Raw genomic sequence first — 16,264 nt, forward strand, 5'->3', positions numbered from 1 at the left:
GAATGAGCACACCATCTCGATCAGGTTGGCACAGTAATTGGACAACTGACATACCTGTGGTTACCTGATGAGCAACTCAGAGATTCCCCCATCTACTAGATCTGAAGCAGTTCTTTCCTAGGTTCCGAAGCAAACACAGCCTGCTTGGCTGCAGCACTGACCTGAGGGACTCCGTGGTGTTGATGAGCGGCTGGCACGGCGGGGGCGGGAGGTAGAGCACTGGCTCCTCACTCAACACCATCAGGGCTTTGTCGTTGGAGACAGAATGGTCATAGCTGAAACAAACAACCACACACGTGTCTCCTTGCATCCTAAACTCCTAAGAACTTTGCTATAAGACAACCATCACTAGCCAGCCAGCATGGCTCAGTGGTTGAGTGTTGACCCATGAACGAGGAGGGTTACGGTCCCATTCCCGGTCAGGGCACATGCCCGGGTTGTGAGCTCGATCCCCAGTAGGGGGCGTGCAAGAGGCAGCTGATCAATGACTCTCATCACTGATGTCTCTTTCTTTCTCTCTCCCTGCAATCAGTAAAAACATATTTAAAAAAAGAAAACCATCACTAGTATTACTTTTTCCATTGATTTTTTTAGAGTAGAAGGAAAAGGAGCAGGGGGGGGTGAGAGAGAGAAACATTGATGTGAGAGGGACACATCAATTGGCTAACTCCCATACGTGCCATGACCAGGGCTGGGGAATGAACACACAACCCAGGTATATGCCCTTGACCGGTATCGAACCCACAACCCTCAGTTCCACAGACCGACGCTCTAACCACTAAGCCACGCCAGCCAGGGCTAGTATTAACTTTTTATGGAAATAAAAACATAGTAAATGGAACATACTGTAAGATAGAAGCAAATGTCATTTCCTGATTTCTACAAAGATACCATCATAATTTGTTTATCCAGCCCCCATTATTGAGCAATTATTTGCCAGAAGCTAGGGATACAATGGTAACACATGGCTCATGTGTTCAGGGAGCTCGAGGCATACACAGTGCTGCAGGAACAGGGGTGAGATGGTGACCGGAACCTGGGGGAGCACCCACTGACTGGCAGGAAAGAGAGCGTCATGTGACCAGGGCTAAAGTTCTGCGGTCACTCAACCCTGTGACAACAGAACTGAGCAGCCTCTTCATGCAGTGTGTGGTGGGGAAGGGGAGCTGCAAAACTTGGAATCAGGAGGGATCTGAATTCCTGATACACATGAGGGGGACACTAGCCAGTTACTCTGTTAGCTTGGAAAGCACACGTCCGCCAGAGCCACGCTGATCTTTATACGAGAGCTCATACCCGGGTGTGTCGCAGGAAGCAGAGCCTGAGGTGGAAACAAGAATGGGAACTGGGGATGTTACTGCCAGTTCTTCCCTGCAGTCTGCTATTTACACTTTCCTCACTAAGAAATCTTAGATCTTAGATCTGTCTTGAGTTTCTCTATATATGATGCTAATTTTCTAAATCCAGAAAGGAAAAATTAGATATGCTAATTTTCTAAATCCAGAAAGGAAAAATATTAACACAAAATTGGACGTGGCTAGATTCATACTTTTCATTAATTCATTCAACAAATGTTTACTAAATACCAGCTCTGTGCCAGGTACGTGCTAGGCACTAGGAATCCAGCTGGGAACACGAGAAATGGGGTCTCTATCCTCAAGACCTTGATGTGGAAGACGGACTACATACAAGAACACAAACATAAAATAAACCCATCCTGTGGCAAGAGCTATAAAAGCAGCAGACGGCTCAAGGAAAAAAACCAATGGCCATGTCTACCTTAGAGAAACAGTCTGAGGAGGACTTGGGGTTTCAGTCGCGGACTAAGAACAAGCAGCAGCACAGGAAGGGCAGGGCGCTCACAGAGAAGCTGGTGTGAGAGGGCAGGTTAAGGAATTAAAGGAGACCACTCTCCAGCTGAGAGCTGAGCAAGAGACCCAGGCACATATGATAAGGAATTACTAAGGCACCAAGAATCGACAAGAGGGATTAATTTCAGTTTACGTCTACGCCTCACCACTGTACCACCAAAGTGGATTTAAAGGAGGCAAGGGGGGCTGGGAGACCATCAGGAGAGGGCTATGGTGAACCAGGCGAGAGCTGAGGCAGGCGCATTGAGGGGCAGTGGAGAAGATGGAGATGGGTGGGATTCAAGGTGATTTTTGGAAACTACCAACAGCACTTGTTGAAAGGGAGGAATTGGGGTTTCTGGTGCTGAAAGAGGCTGGCAACTGAGTGCAGAGAGGGCCGCAACCTCCATGGTGCATGTGTCCATTCTGCAAGGTTAAAGCAGAAAAGTCATGGAAACTATTGCATAGAAGAGTGTGCGACTCAGAAGTCTGGAGGGAAATGAATTTGAGAGTCGGACACACAGACTGGACTGTGTGCTGAGTTATGGATGGGCACCTAGGCAGAAAGAAAACAAGAGTTCACAGCCCCAAACCTCGGGTCTGGATGGAGGAGGTGCCACAACTGGAACTCAAACACACAGCAGAGCCAAGGTTTCAAGGAAGGAGGGACCCACAGTCGAGTGCTGAGGAAGACCAAGGCAGATGGAGACGAGTTTCCATTGACTCTGGCAATGCTAGAGCCACCAGCCCCTTTGAAAAACATAATTTGGCGGAGTGGAAATGTAACTTAAGGTAAGAGACTTGTACAAAGGCCACACACAGGGCCAAGAAGCTACTGCGGAAACACAGATCTTCCTTGCAACTTAACTCACGTCCTTTCTTCTTTCCACCTGTCAGGGTGATGTTGTCTGGAATAAAACAGGCGATCTACACAGGCAATGACTGCACACACAAAAGGTGATCAGCCTAAATTTAGGTGTTGAGAGAGGAGAGAAGTCTGCCTCATACTTGGTAAACTTCAAGTGCCAGCAGAGGCTGTCTGCCGCACTGAGGAGAAATCAGTCCTGCATACTAGCAGAAGCGCAGAGCTGTCATCCACCAGGAGAGTCCAAAGCAGCTTTGGAAAATACATTTTTGATTTGTAATTTTATTCCACGTGATCAAGTCTAGTAATCATTTCTGCACATCTGTGCTGACTGGCTTTGTTCTATTAGCCAAAATATTCTTTGGAAAAGAAACATTTGATAGAAGAAATACCAGAAAGAGCCTGGGTAGAGCTGAAGGGGAGGAAGAAGGGAGACTCAGCCAGCATCCGTCTGGAGACAATCAGGTCCACAACCCTCTGAAATGGCCCAGGTTCCAAGTGGCTGGTGAAGCACTCAATGGTAAAATCCTAGCAAATAAAACTCCAGAGTCAAGGGCAGTGCAAACAGGAGTCCTGGACTCAAGGCAGGTCCTAGCTGATGCCTTCTATGGAGGTGACCATCCTTTCTCGTTTACCCAGGACAGTCCTGCCTGGAGCCGGAAATCCTGGCGTAGTGATTACCAACACTACCTTTCACTCTCAGAAATGCCCCAGATGGGTGACAAATCATATGGTCATCTCACTCTATACCACACATTTCTAGAACTGAAAAAACACATGCAGTCAACTATTAAATGACAAACACAGTATTTATTATAAATTATGAGAGTCTACTTTTTTATTTGAACCAGTTCTCATAACTCTTCTAAAAAACAAAACATAAATAAGCTGCATTAAAAAATAAATACAGTGATGTCAGAGGAATGGCAGCATGAGAGATCCCACTGGCCTCTCCTCATGAAATTTCAAGAAGTTAATCAACTATAATTCAACAAAGAATTCCCTACTCAACATAGAGGCACACCTGAGAGACCTGAGCATCAAAACATCAAAACAGATGGCCCTCAGATGCAGCCTTGCAGCCGGGAGCTCACACCTATCCTCCTCAGACTGTTCCAGAAAATTCAAGAGGAGGGAAAACTCCCAAACTCTTTTTATGAGGCCAGCATCGTCCTAATCTCAAAACCAGATAAAGATACTACAAAGAAAGAAAATTACAGGCCAAAATTCCTGATGAACATAGATGCTAAAATCCTCACTAAAATACTAGCAAACTGGATCCAGGAATACATTAAAAAAACAAAGTGGGATTTATTCCAGGGATGCAAGGCTGGTATAACTCAAAAATCAATAAATGTGATACATCACATAAACAAAATGAAGGACAAAAATCATATGATCATATCTATAGATGCAGGAAAAGCGTTCGACAAAATCCAGCACCCATTTCTGATAAAAACTCTCAGCAAAGTGGGAATAGAGGGAGCATACCTCAACATAATAAAGGCCATATAAGACAAACCTACAGCCAACATCATACTCAATGGGCAAAAACTAAAACCACTTCCCTTAAAAACAGAAACAAGACAGGGATGTCCACTTTCACCACTCTTATTCAACATAGTACTAGAAGTCCTTGCCACAGCCATCAGATAGGAAGAAAACGTAAATGGTATCCAAATTGGAAAGGAGGAAGTAAAACTATCACTATTTGCAGATGACACGATATTGTACATAGAAAACCCTAAAGAATCCATCAAAGTACTACTAGATTTGATAAATGAATTTGGCAAGGTAGCTGGATACAAAATGAACATCCGGAAATCAATAGCATTCTTATACACCAACAATGAACTCTCAGAAAGAGAACCTAAAAAGCAATACCATTTACCATAGCAACTAGAAAAATAAGATGCCTAGGAATAAACTTAGCCAAGGATGTAAAAGACCTGTACTCAGAAAACTATGGGACACTGAAAAAAGAAATAGAGGAAGATTTAAACAAGTGGTAGACTATACCATGCTCATGATTTGGAAGAATTAATGTCATTAAAATGTCCATACTACCCAAAGCAATTTATAAATTCAGTGCAATTCCTATTAAAATACCAACACCATATCTCACAGATCTAGAACAAACATTTCGAAAATTTTTATGGAACCAAAAAAAAGACCCTGAATAGCTGAAGCCATCTTGAGAAAAAAGAACAGAGTAGGAGGGATCACTTTCCTGGATATCAAACTGTATTCAAAGCCACTGTAATCAAAACAGTCTGGTATTGGTACAACAACAGACATACAGATCAATGGAACAGAACAGAGACCCCAGAAATAGACCCACGCCATTATGGTCAGTTAATATTTGACAAAGAAGGCAAAAGCATCCAATGGAGTACAGATAGTCTCTTCAGTAAGTGGTGCTGGGAAAATTGGACAGGTACATGCAAAAAAATGAAACGAGATCACCAACTTACACCATACACAAAAATAAATTCAAAATGGATAAAAGACTTAAATGTAAGTCACGAAACCATAAAAATCCTGGAATAAAACATAGGCAGTAAAGTCACAGACATCCCACATAGTAGAATTTTCAGATACATCTCCTAGGACAAGAGAAACAAAAGAAAAAATAAACAAATGGGACTACATTAAACTAAAAAGCTTCTGCACAGCAAAAGAAAACAACCTCAAAATACAAAGGAACTCCACAGTCCGGGAAAACATATTTGCCAAGGATGATGTATCTGATAAGGGGCTAATTTCCAAAGTGTGCAAAGAACTCAGACTACTTAGCAAGAGGAAGACAAACAATCCAATTAAGAAATGAGCAAAGGACCTAAATAGACTCTCTCCAAAGAGGACAAATGAGAAAATGCTCAATGTCGCTAATCATCAAAGAGACGCAAATTAAAACCACAATGAGGTATCACTTCACACATGTCAGAATGGCTGTCATCAACAAATCAACAAATGATGTGTGCTGGCGAGGATGTGAAGAAAGGGGAACCCTAGTACACTGCTGATGGGAATGCGCGCTGGTGCAACCACTATGGAAAACAGTACAGAGGTTCCTCAAAAAATTAAAAATGGAGCTGCCTTTTGACCCAGTGATCCAACTTCTAGGAATATATCCTAAGAATCCTGAAACACTAATCAGAAAGAATATATGCACCCCTATGTTCATAGCAGCACAGTGTACAATAGCTAATATCTGGAAACAGCCCAAGTGCCCATCAGTAAATGAGTGGATAAAAAAGCTGTGGGACATTTACACCACGGAATACTATGCAGCTGTAAAGAAGAAGTATCTCGTACCATTTGGGACAGTATGGATGGACCTGGAGAATATTATGCTAAGCAAAATAATCCAGGCAAAGAAAGACAAATATCACATGATCTTACTTATATGTGGAATCTAAAGAACTTAATAAACTGATGAACAGAACAGAGTCAATGACATGGAAGCATGGATCAGACTGAGGAATCTCAGAGGATGGAGGAGGGCAGGTGGGTGGAGGGGGAGAGATTAACCAAAGAACTTATATACATATATGCACAACCCAAGGACATGGACAATGATGTGGAGAGGGCCTGGGGAGGGACATGGGACGGGGTGGAATGGGTCAATGGGGAGAAAAAAGGGGCATCTGTAATATTTTAAATAAAAATTAAATATATATATATATATATATATTAAGGGAAAAAAAAGAACCAATCAGAAATCCTGGAAATGAAGCATGCAATTAAGGAGACTAGGAATGAGCTACTGAGCACAGAAAACAGAGCCAACCAGATGGAGGATAGAATTATTGATATTGAAAATAGGAATCTAGAAATAATGCAGAGGGAAGAAGAGAGAGACCCGAACATAAAGAAAAATGAAAGAGCTCTACGAGAATTATCAAACTCCATCAGATAAGGCAATATTAGAATATTAGGCATTCCAGAAGAAGAAGAGAGGGGGAAGGGAACAGAGAGTCTATTCAAACAAATAGTGCATAAGAACTTCCAAAACCTATGGAAACAACTAGATCCTTGAATCCAAGCAAACAGAACACCTAGTTACCTCAATCCAAAGAAGCTTTCTCCAAGGCACATTGTATTAAAACTGTCAAAAATTAATGACAAAGAAAAAATTCTCAAAGCAGCCAGGGAAAAGAAGGAGGTGACCTACAAAGGAAAACACATGAGAATTTCATCCAACTTCAAGGCAGAAACTCTACAAGAGAGAAGAGAGTGAAACCAAATATTCAAACGTCTGAAAAAGAGAAATTACCAGCCATGAATAATATTCCAGTAAAAGTATCCTTTAAATACTAAAGAGAAATAAGGACCTTCCCAGACATACAGAAGCTGAGGGATTTATCACCAGAAAACCTCCAATGCAGGAAATACTCAAGGGAGTTATTCTACCTGAAACAAAGAACATAAGGTCACAACACTACGAGTAAGATCACCAACAAACTTATAGCATAAACAGGGATAATTTGTGATAACAAAAACATAAAGGGGAGGGGATAAAGGTCTGAACTGAAAAAGGATGGACATCAGATGCACTCAAAAGGAAAAAAAAGTACTGCATATATGCAAATTTATTTTTTATAAACCTGATGGTAACCACACCCAAACGAGGACACACAGCTTAAAAAAAGAGGTCACAGAGGAAAGAAATATGATCATCAGCAAACAAAAACAACAGAGGCACAAAGGAAAAGAACCAGTGGAAGCACAGAGCTACGAGGAAACAAAAGATAAAATGGCTACAGGAAATACTCATGCATCAATAATTACCCTAAATGTAAATGGTGTGAATTCACCAATAAAGAGGCACAGAATAGAAAGTGGATCAAAAAACAAAACCCAACCACATTCTGCCTACAAGAGACACATCTAAGCTGCAAAGACAAAGGTAGATTCAAAGTAAAAGGGTGGAAAATGATTCTCCAAGCAAATAGCATCCACTGAAAAGTAGGTGTAGCCACACTTATAGCTGACAAAATAGACTTCAAGACAACAAAGGTAACACGAGACAAAGATGGACACTTCATAGTGATAAAGGGGACACCACATCAAGAAAACATAACACTTCTTTATATGCACCAAACCAGGAAGCACCGAAATATATAAAGCAACTACTCACAGAACTAAAGGGAGAAACAGATCAAAACACAATCATAGTGCCCAGCCGGGCGTGACTCAGTGGTTGAGCGTTGACCTAGAATCCAGGAGATCACGGTTCAATTCCTGGTCAGGGCTCATGCCCGGGTTTCGGACTCAATCCCCAGTGGGGAGTGTGCAGGAGGCAGCCAATCAATAACTCATCACTGATGTTTCTCTCTCTCTCCCCTTCTCCCTTCCTCTCTCTGAAATCAATAAAGATATATTAAAAAGCAAAAACAAACAAAAAAAAATCATAGTTGGGGAACTTAATACTCTACTGACAATTCTAGACAAGTAAACTGAACAGAAAATCAATAAAGAAATATTGTTGGGTGGTAGGCACACAGAGCAATATACAAGATCTTGTAACATAGAAACCTACACCTGAAACCTATACATTCATATTAATCACTGTCACTCCAATAAAATAAATAAATAAATCGGTTACTTTGAAAATAAATAAATAAATACATGGCAGAGTACAAATAAATCACCTAAAATTCTGCTCCAAACCAATCTGTGTCAAATATTTTGCAAACTCTTAGTATCTCTTATTCAGCATTTATAATGATAAAAGCAAGAACATCAACTTACTGGACTGATAACTACTTAAATCTCCCAAGTTGCTGTAGCTATTACAAGAGACTTGCCTATAGCCAAGAATCTCTTCCATTTTTACCAAGACCTGTAGCCCCTACTCTGCACTGTGGTGACATTGCTAGGGACAGAGAGAGGGCTTGCCTTTCATGTCCTACTGTGAAAGCTGTGAGTTACCCTGGAAGTCATCTAGACATGCAGGTGGAACTAGGATGACCCAAGCACACCTTTCTGGGAGCCACCTGCTCCATTGTGGACAAACAGGTGGGAAACAAGTAACAATTTTGTAAAGGTCACCTGACTATAACGTCAGATATCTAATCAATAAGCTACATATACCTAAGGGACACACTCTCAACTCTCATAAATCCAAAGACTATTAAATCTAAAATGTCGCTTTGATGGTCTCATGTGAACAACAGGACTCAAAATTGCAAAACATGTACAGCAAACTCAGACAGATTTTGTAAAATTAAAGACACTATTAAACTCTGGCAACACCCAGGGACACTGTTAAAGGATCACCAAGATTGGTATTTCAGAAGTCACGAAGTGTGTTTTCCACACCGTGGCATCAGTCACATTTCTGTTGCATTACACTGCCATACAATCCTCCAAATCCTTCGCCACACGCAGCATCGTGCTTTACAGACCACAGATGCCTGAAAAAATGAGCACAGTACAAGCAGTTTTTCCAAGAAGGCAAAACGGAGACAAGCCTGCGGGACTATGGTACTAACCACACTCAGCAGTGGGGGTGTAACAGTGAAAATCAGCAGAAGGATCCCTATGGGCCTCAGCTATTACATTCACCGAGTTCAGAGTAAACAAATCTTCAATGACTGTCAAGCATCACACTGCACCACAACTGCCACGACTGCCACTACGACCTCTCTTTGCTGTCAGTCAAAGACCTGGCTCCGTCTGGCTCTCATTAAGATTCCAAATAACACAGAGAAATGCTTATCAAAAAGTATACAACTCTGAATATGTCCACTAACTCCACTACGTGTTTAACTTCTTCTAGTTAACAAAACGTAGAAATTCTATTTCCACAACACTGTCTCTTACGATTGACAAGCTATATGAAAATTTACCAAGACAGTATTAAATTTTAACAAGGGAGAAAAATTTAACAAAGATCATAATAAACAAGTATGAATGATTTTATCTGATGACTAAAAATAGGTTCAACCACATCACACCCAGCACACATGGTAAGTAACATAACTATGTTAAAGACATCACATACAACATAATATGTATATACTGTGTATGTTTCAAAATGTATATTAGTGCAGAAAAACTGAGACTTTAAGACCACGTCTCTATAAGAATTCTAAAACAGGGAGAGGTTTCAGAAAGCAAGTTTATTCCTAGGACCAACCTTAACAGTGAACGCACTCCTAGCCACAGTGACTGTGTACCGTGCTTCAGGTGTGGGCTGTGCTATAGGACCTGTTTCAGCCTCGCTACAGCAGCCCAGCACACACGCCATCCATCTCACCTGTAGCTGTCTTTCCTGATGATGCTGTCAGGTGGGTCTTGCTCCTCCTTAGCAGAAAATCCAAGAAGATGCCTCCTTTGATTTGCAGGGTTCACACTAGGATTCATTCTCCTGGAATCCTGTTCCAATATGCTGAATGTTTAAAAATACAAAACAAGAGGTGAAATAAAAATATGCACACATGCTGCGTGTAGCTCTGAAGCACACCGGAGCACCCACGCAGGTCCCAGCACAGAGCAAGCACAGCACGCTGACGTGGTCAGAGCCACGGCCCGAGCCACGGTCCAGCATGCTGAACATATGGAAAACAATTCTGAAAATAAATTTTGTAAGTATAAAAGTACCTATTTATACGCTGTTTAGACAAGGTCAGTATCCTATACATCCTTTACTCTATGTTAGTATATATAGAAATAGCATACTTTTTAAAAGTAGTATAGCATGCACATAAACAAATTCTAAACTCAGATAACTGAGTAAGTTCTCCAATGAGGAGGTCCTTCAAGTGAAACAGGAGTTTCTGTATCAACAGCCAAATGCATTCCCTTTCACAATCCTAGGAGGCAGGCTATCAAATAAAGCCAACATAAATTATTTTATCAAATACCTCTATTTTTATTTACATGTGCTCAGTGGTTAGAGCGTCAGCCCAGATACCGAAGGGTCATGGGTTCGATTCCTGGTCAAGGGCACGTAACTGGGTTGTAGGTTTGATCCCAGCCCTGGTCAGGGCAGCTGCGGGAGGCAACCAATCGATGTGTCTCTCTCAAGTCGATGTTTCTCTCTCTCTCTCCCCTTCCCTCCCACTCTCTCTAAAAAGCAGTGGAAAAAATATCCTCAGGTGAGGATTAAAAAATAAGTGAGTAATAAATAAAATTTCCTATTTACTTCTTCCTATCCCGCTAACAGCTTCATTCATCAATGCACGTTTTCCTGATGGACCTAAGTATGTGGGGTAAACAAAAACACACACTTACATAGAAAATACTGCAGTAGTTCTTGAACACGTCTAACACATCAACCCATTCATCATGGGCTTAGAAACCTGGCTCATCGGTACCCTATTCTGTGTATGAGCTTTATTCTATACCACGGCGCACATAACCCACCCTAGTTATGTGGAAGCCCAGAGGAGGAGACCAGATTCTGCCCAGAGGGAGGAAGAGTGGGAGAGACATGAGGTTAATGAAGAGGCAGCTATGGGCCTGTGTTCTTATACAGTCTTCGGAGTATGGTAGTTTGCCTCCAAATATGAGGAAAGGTGCATCACAGGGCCACTTGCACGGTGTGTGGATGATCTAAAATTAAATCAGTGCAGAACTGTTAACAGCTGGAAGCTTTAAAAAGCCCTTACTGGTGGCTGTTCTTCACGTGATGCTACGGCCACTGTGACAACTGGCACTTCCCTTCTCGGCTGCATCTGTGAGTGACAGGCAGGTGCCCAGAGTGTCATGGCCGTGTGGTCCACTCAGTCTGACCTGGACTGGCATCCTCACTCAGCAGCCACACCTGCTGGAGTCAGTTTGGATGTCCACTTGTTTGGCTTCTATGTGATCACTGCTTCTCCACTGGCCCTCCACTGGCCCAGGGGGGATTACTGTCACAGCCTAAGGACAACAAGCCTTCACCACAGCGACTGCAGTCACTGGATTCTTTTAGCCAAAGGGCTCAGGTGTCATTCAGCAGACTTCACCAAATAGTCTTTACAACACCACCACTGTGGAGTCAACAAAGCCTTGTAAACAAGCAAGTGGGCCAGTGGCACAGCAAAGATCAGCATCCAGACAGCCCAAGAGGCTCAATTTTACTATCCACCCATTGGCCCAGGATGTCGTTTTGAAAGGTTACATATTAAGAAATTTTACAAAGAATCTTTTAAAGTTTTTCATTTATTTTTTAAGTTGCTTTTGTCATTTGGTCTCCATTCCCTGTACTTTTTAATTTTCTAAGCTACGTTAAGGACAAGCTCAAAAAGCTGTAAATGCTTGAACCCTAAGAAATGGCCATGCAAACTAACTTAACCATCTGAGTGCCTGCAGGTGCCTCTCTCCCTGTTCTCATTACTTCACCACCAGGGCGCAAGGTGGGCAGGATGCCTGGGACACCACAAACACAAGTGGCGCTGACCGTCCTTGTGACAGACCAACACACAGAAGAGTATGAGGCAGCGGGCATTGCTGTGGACTTTCAGGTTCTTGACATGAGTGTTTTTTCATCATTCGATGTCACTTTTGGCTATCCAGTATTTTAAAGTGAACTAAATATCAGGAAAACAGAAGCTGCTATGTCTCTAGGATCAGAACATACTGCTCTCTACTCCTCGCTCCTGCAAGTCACACAGTTTTAAGTACAAAACAATCCTCACACCAATAAACTTGCTCATGTTGTGGGCCAACGTGCCTGGAGCACATAGATTAATAAAACACAAGCAATTTCAATTTCCCCAAAGGTCTGGAAAAGTATTATAAGAATTGTTACTTTACTTTTTCATTTATGAAATGCTAAAAGCCAACAACTGTTTTAGATTATTTATGAAGCCACTTAATCCTTAAGATATGATTTCAGATGCCCAATTTTCATACCAAGTAGCTGAGCAAAAAATGGCACATCTCCCAACCTATCCCACCCTTTGCAAACCTGCTTTCGTATGGTTCAAGCAGGGCAATTTTAAAGTCTAGCCACCTCAGCAGGTAAGAATACCACTGGTTCTCATCCCCCAAAGGAGTCCACAAGCAGCTGAGACTGCAGCTGCTGACCAGAGGGCCGCACATGACCTCTGAGCACATGAGCTGACCTCTGGCTCAACGCAGGAAGGTGGGAAGAGCATGGACCCAGAAACAGGAGACCTGGGCTCAAGGTGTGGCTCTGAGCCCCCCGCCCCCAGTTCCTCACGTGGAAAAAGGAAAAAAAACAAACATCAAATATCTCACAGGGTTTTCCGAAGGTTCTGGAGGTCCATGTGCCCCAGAGATGGCATGGCAGTGAGTGGCAGGGCTGATCTTCCCGCCTGCCAGGTTTAGGCTATTGCCAACGACGCAACTGCAGGGCCCACTGAAAACCCAGGCCAGACTGTCACACGGTGCTCCTCTGCTCAAGCCTTCGGATGGCCCTGCATTTCTGTCCTGGGGAAGGCCTTCCGAGGACAAAGGCCTCATATACTTGCCCTGCATCTAAGCCCCTGGCGTCATCTCCTACCACTCGCCACCTGCTGTCAGCCTCACTGGCCTTCACTGGCTTTCACAAGCCAGCACACTTCCACTTGGCCTCGCTCTGGCTGTTCCCACTGCAGGAATGCCCTTCCCCACACACCCTGTGGGAGCTTCTCAACATGAAGCCTTGGCTGGTACAAACGACTACTTCGCAATGATCACTACTTGCAACTACAATTCCAGCGACCCTTCACCCTGGTAAAACCACTCGCCCTACTTAATCCCTTTGTTAGAATTTACAACGATGTCATTTTACTTATTTACTGCATTTACTGTCTGCCCTCACTAGAATGTAAGTTAAGAAGAATAGAGACCTTTGCTTTGTTCTAAGACAATGCCTGGCCCATAGGAGGCCTTCCTTTTTTCTCTTTTTAACAACAAATCAGTGAACTTTATGTACCATTCCACTTCGTGCCAAGAGAAAAACCTAGACCTTATTTTAGGAAAACTAACCCAAAACTCAAAAATGGCAGGTGGCAATCTCATTACTATACCACCTCCAGATCTAGGAATGGGAAACTGTGCATTTTCAGTGCAATGAGGTAAAGGCAGAGAGTTCTTGGGGGAGATCTACAAATCTAGTTTCTTCCCTGCTCACTGAAGAGCTCACAGATGACTTCCACAGGCCAATAGTGACTCGGGGTAATTTACTAGAAACAGAAACGTGACTGAAAAAAATAGAGATCTTCAACTTAAGATAAAAAAAACCCTCTAACAGCCTTCTCAGCACCAGGGGCTACCAGACCCTGAGAAGAAACGTGTGGTCTGCAGTCGGCAAGCGAGCCAGCACAGTAAGAAACAACCTGAGATTCTCTCCCTCATTCAGCAGAGCAGTCTTCCAACAGGTGGTGCTCACTCCTGAACCCAGACACCACACGGTGAGGCAGGCCAGCAGCTTGTGAAGCAGCCCAAATGAAGGAAAATGAGACCCCAGCCCACAGCCCTGGCTCAGGGCCCTGCTGAGAGTCAGCACCAACCTGCTGGCCATGAGGACTGAGCCTTCTTTAAAGTAGGTCGTCCAACTAGAGCCACCCCAGGTGACACACCACGGAGCAAAGAGCCCTCCCCAAAATGCAGGTGTTTTATTCAGCAAAGGAAATGACTGTTGTTTTAAGCCTTTCAAGTTTGGGATGGTCTGTACATAGCATCAGACCACTAACACACGACACGTGTGGAGGCTGGAGCCAGTGTTGGTGTCAATAGGAAAAGTCTCTGTGCAGACAAGTCTGAGGTGTCCTCTCGCTTGAAAAAGGCGCCTCTGAAGGTTCTCCACGTCAGAGAGGCAGCTGTGACTGTTTACAGGCGTATCTCACTTTCTGTGCTTGGCTCTATGGCACTAGGCGGACTCCGCACTATTAAAATGAAGGCTGTGGCGCCCGCGTCAAGCACATCTCCTGCACCACTTCCAGCAGACACGAGGCAGCAAGTGCTGGAAGAGGACAGGCTCCGGTGGGCGAGCGACAGCGTGTCTTACAGCAGGGCCGGCTGGGGAAGGTGCTGTGAGGAACACTGGAATGGCAGCACAGGGCTCAGGACGTTATGTAAACTCAGCTGATAAAGGGCAGCAGCAGGTCCGAGGGGACGGGCCCCAATTCTGAGAAAAGTTCTACTGTGGGTAAAATGTACCAAACAGCACCTCGTGCTACAGAGAGATCACTGGTGAAAGGAAGAGAGACAAGGCGACAGACTTCACTGCTGTCTTATTGAAAGAAATTGTCAGTCACACAACCTTCAGCAGCCACCCAATCAGTCCACAGCCATCAAGAGCGAGGCAGGACCCTCCTCCAGCAGAAAGACTGCACCTCGCTGACAGCTCAGACGGTCAGCATTTTTAGCAATGATGTATTTTTATTTAAGGTACGTACATTGTTATTTAGACATAATGCTATTACTGCACACTTAATAATCTACAGCATAGCGTAAATGGTGTCTGGACCTGAGCGCCCAAAGTCTCCGAGGTCTGCCTATACGTCAATCGAGTCAATTCGTAAAATGAAGGCTTTCTCATTTCACAGTCAATCCTAACCTCTCAGGGACGCGCAGAACTGTTGGGTCTTGGCCCTAACTCCTCCCTCTGTGAACACCAACTTCTTCTCTGGCTGAGTAGCTGCTGCTCTATTAGCAGTTAAGGCGAGGGCTCCAAAGACAGACTGAGAATCCCAGCTCTGCCACACACCAGCTGTGCCTGCAGCGCCTCATCTGCAAAGTGGGGACAGTCACACTCAGCTTCTAGTCCTGGGAGGAATTATTTATGTAAAGCCCTTAGACCAGTACTTGATGCACAGTAAGAGTTTGATAAATAGCTTAACACACACACAAAAACCACTGCCTTTACCAACACAGCACAGTACCAACTCACAGCCAACCGGGATTATTCTAGAATACAAGTGTCAATAACAATTACTATGAATATTAATATTATTCTCCATATCTTCACTTTTATTCATCTTCTTTTCCTGTCTTATTTCCATTTATCTCTCATTTTTAAATTCACACAACATGGGGAAGAAAAATGAAAGTAAGCTGCTTATTGAGAATTCTGGTGACAGGACTGAGAGCCACACAGGCCTACAGATTATCTGTAACTCCCCAGCTGCAGCTTCTCAGAGACAGTGGATCGTGATAAATAGGCTGTGGACTCGCCATACTGACACCAGTGTGTGTTCAGGACACGCAAACACCAAGAAGCCTCAGCACACAGCACAAAACTCAGGCTGACACGCACCACAATGGACTTGAAATATTAAGTGTCAAACGGTAACTGAAATGACACAACAGCTCAAACCTGGAGACAAAAGAGGCACTAATGGCAAACCATCCCAAAGCTTAAGCAATGTGTCATAACTGCATGTATATTTTCCTACCTTTAAAGTCTCCTGCACAGCCTCAGTATCAGGCGGCACCTCCACTCACTGCAGGAAGGACCTGTTCTTCACTATCCACGCTTGCAGTTTACTGCCAGGGTTCCACCTAGAGACACTAGGTACTGAATGTGGTGGCTGGGAAGCCACTTTAGCAAACCACCCACTGACCTGTTTGTGTGACCTGAGATCTGTGGTCTTAAGAAAACATG

General features: G+C 43.5%; 1 protein-coding gene across 4 annotated transcripts in view; it reads right to left on the reverse strand.

The window, feature by feature from the left end:
- The window catches only part of ATF6 (activating transcription factor 6), a 128,332-nt gene that overhangs the window by 74,231 nt on the left and 37,837 nt on the right, over positions 1-16,264 (reverse strand). For all 4 annotated transcript variants that reach the window (XM_087827897.1, XM_016210462.2, XM_087827898.1 and 1 more), the window contains exons 10-11: positions 9,983-10,114; positions 162-275 (exon numbers count right to left, since the gene is read on the reverse strand). In XM_087827897.1, the coding sequence (XP_087684023.1) occupies positions 162-275; positions 9,983-10,114 (246 nt within the window). The remainder of the gene's footprint in view (positions 1-161; positions 276-9,982; positions 10,115-16,264) is intronic.

This window comes from Miniopterus natalensis, chromosome 19, assembly GCF_054644295.1.
Source record: "Miniopterus natalensis isolate mMinNat1 chromosome 19, mMinNat1.hap1, whole genome shotgun sequence".
Classification (NCBI taxonomy): Eukaryota; Metazoa; Chordata; class Mammalia; order Chiroptera; family Miniopteridae; genus Miniopterus; species Miniopterus natalensis.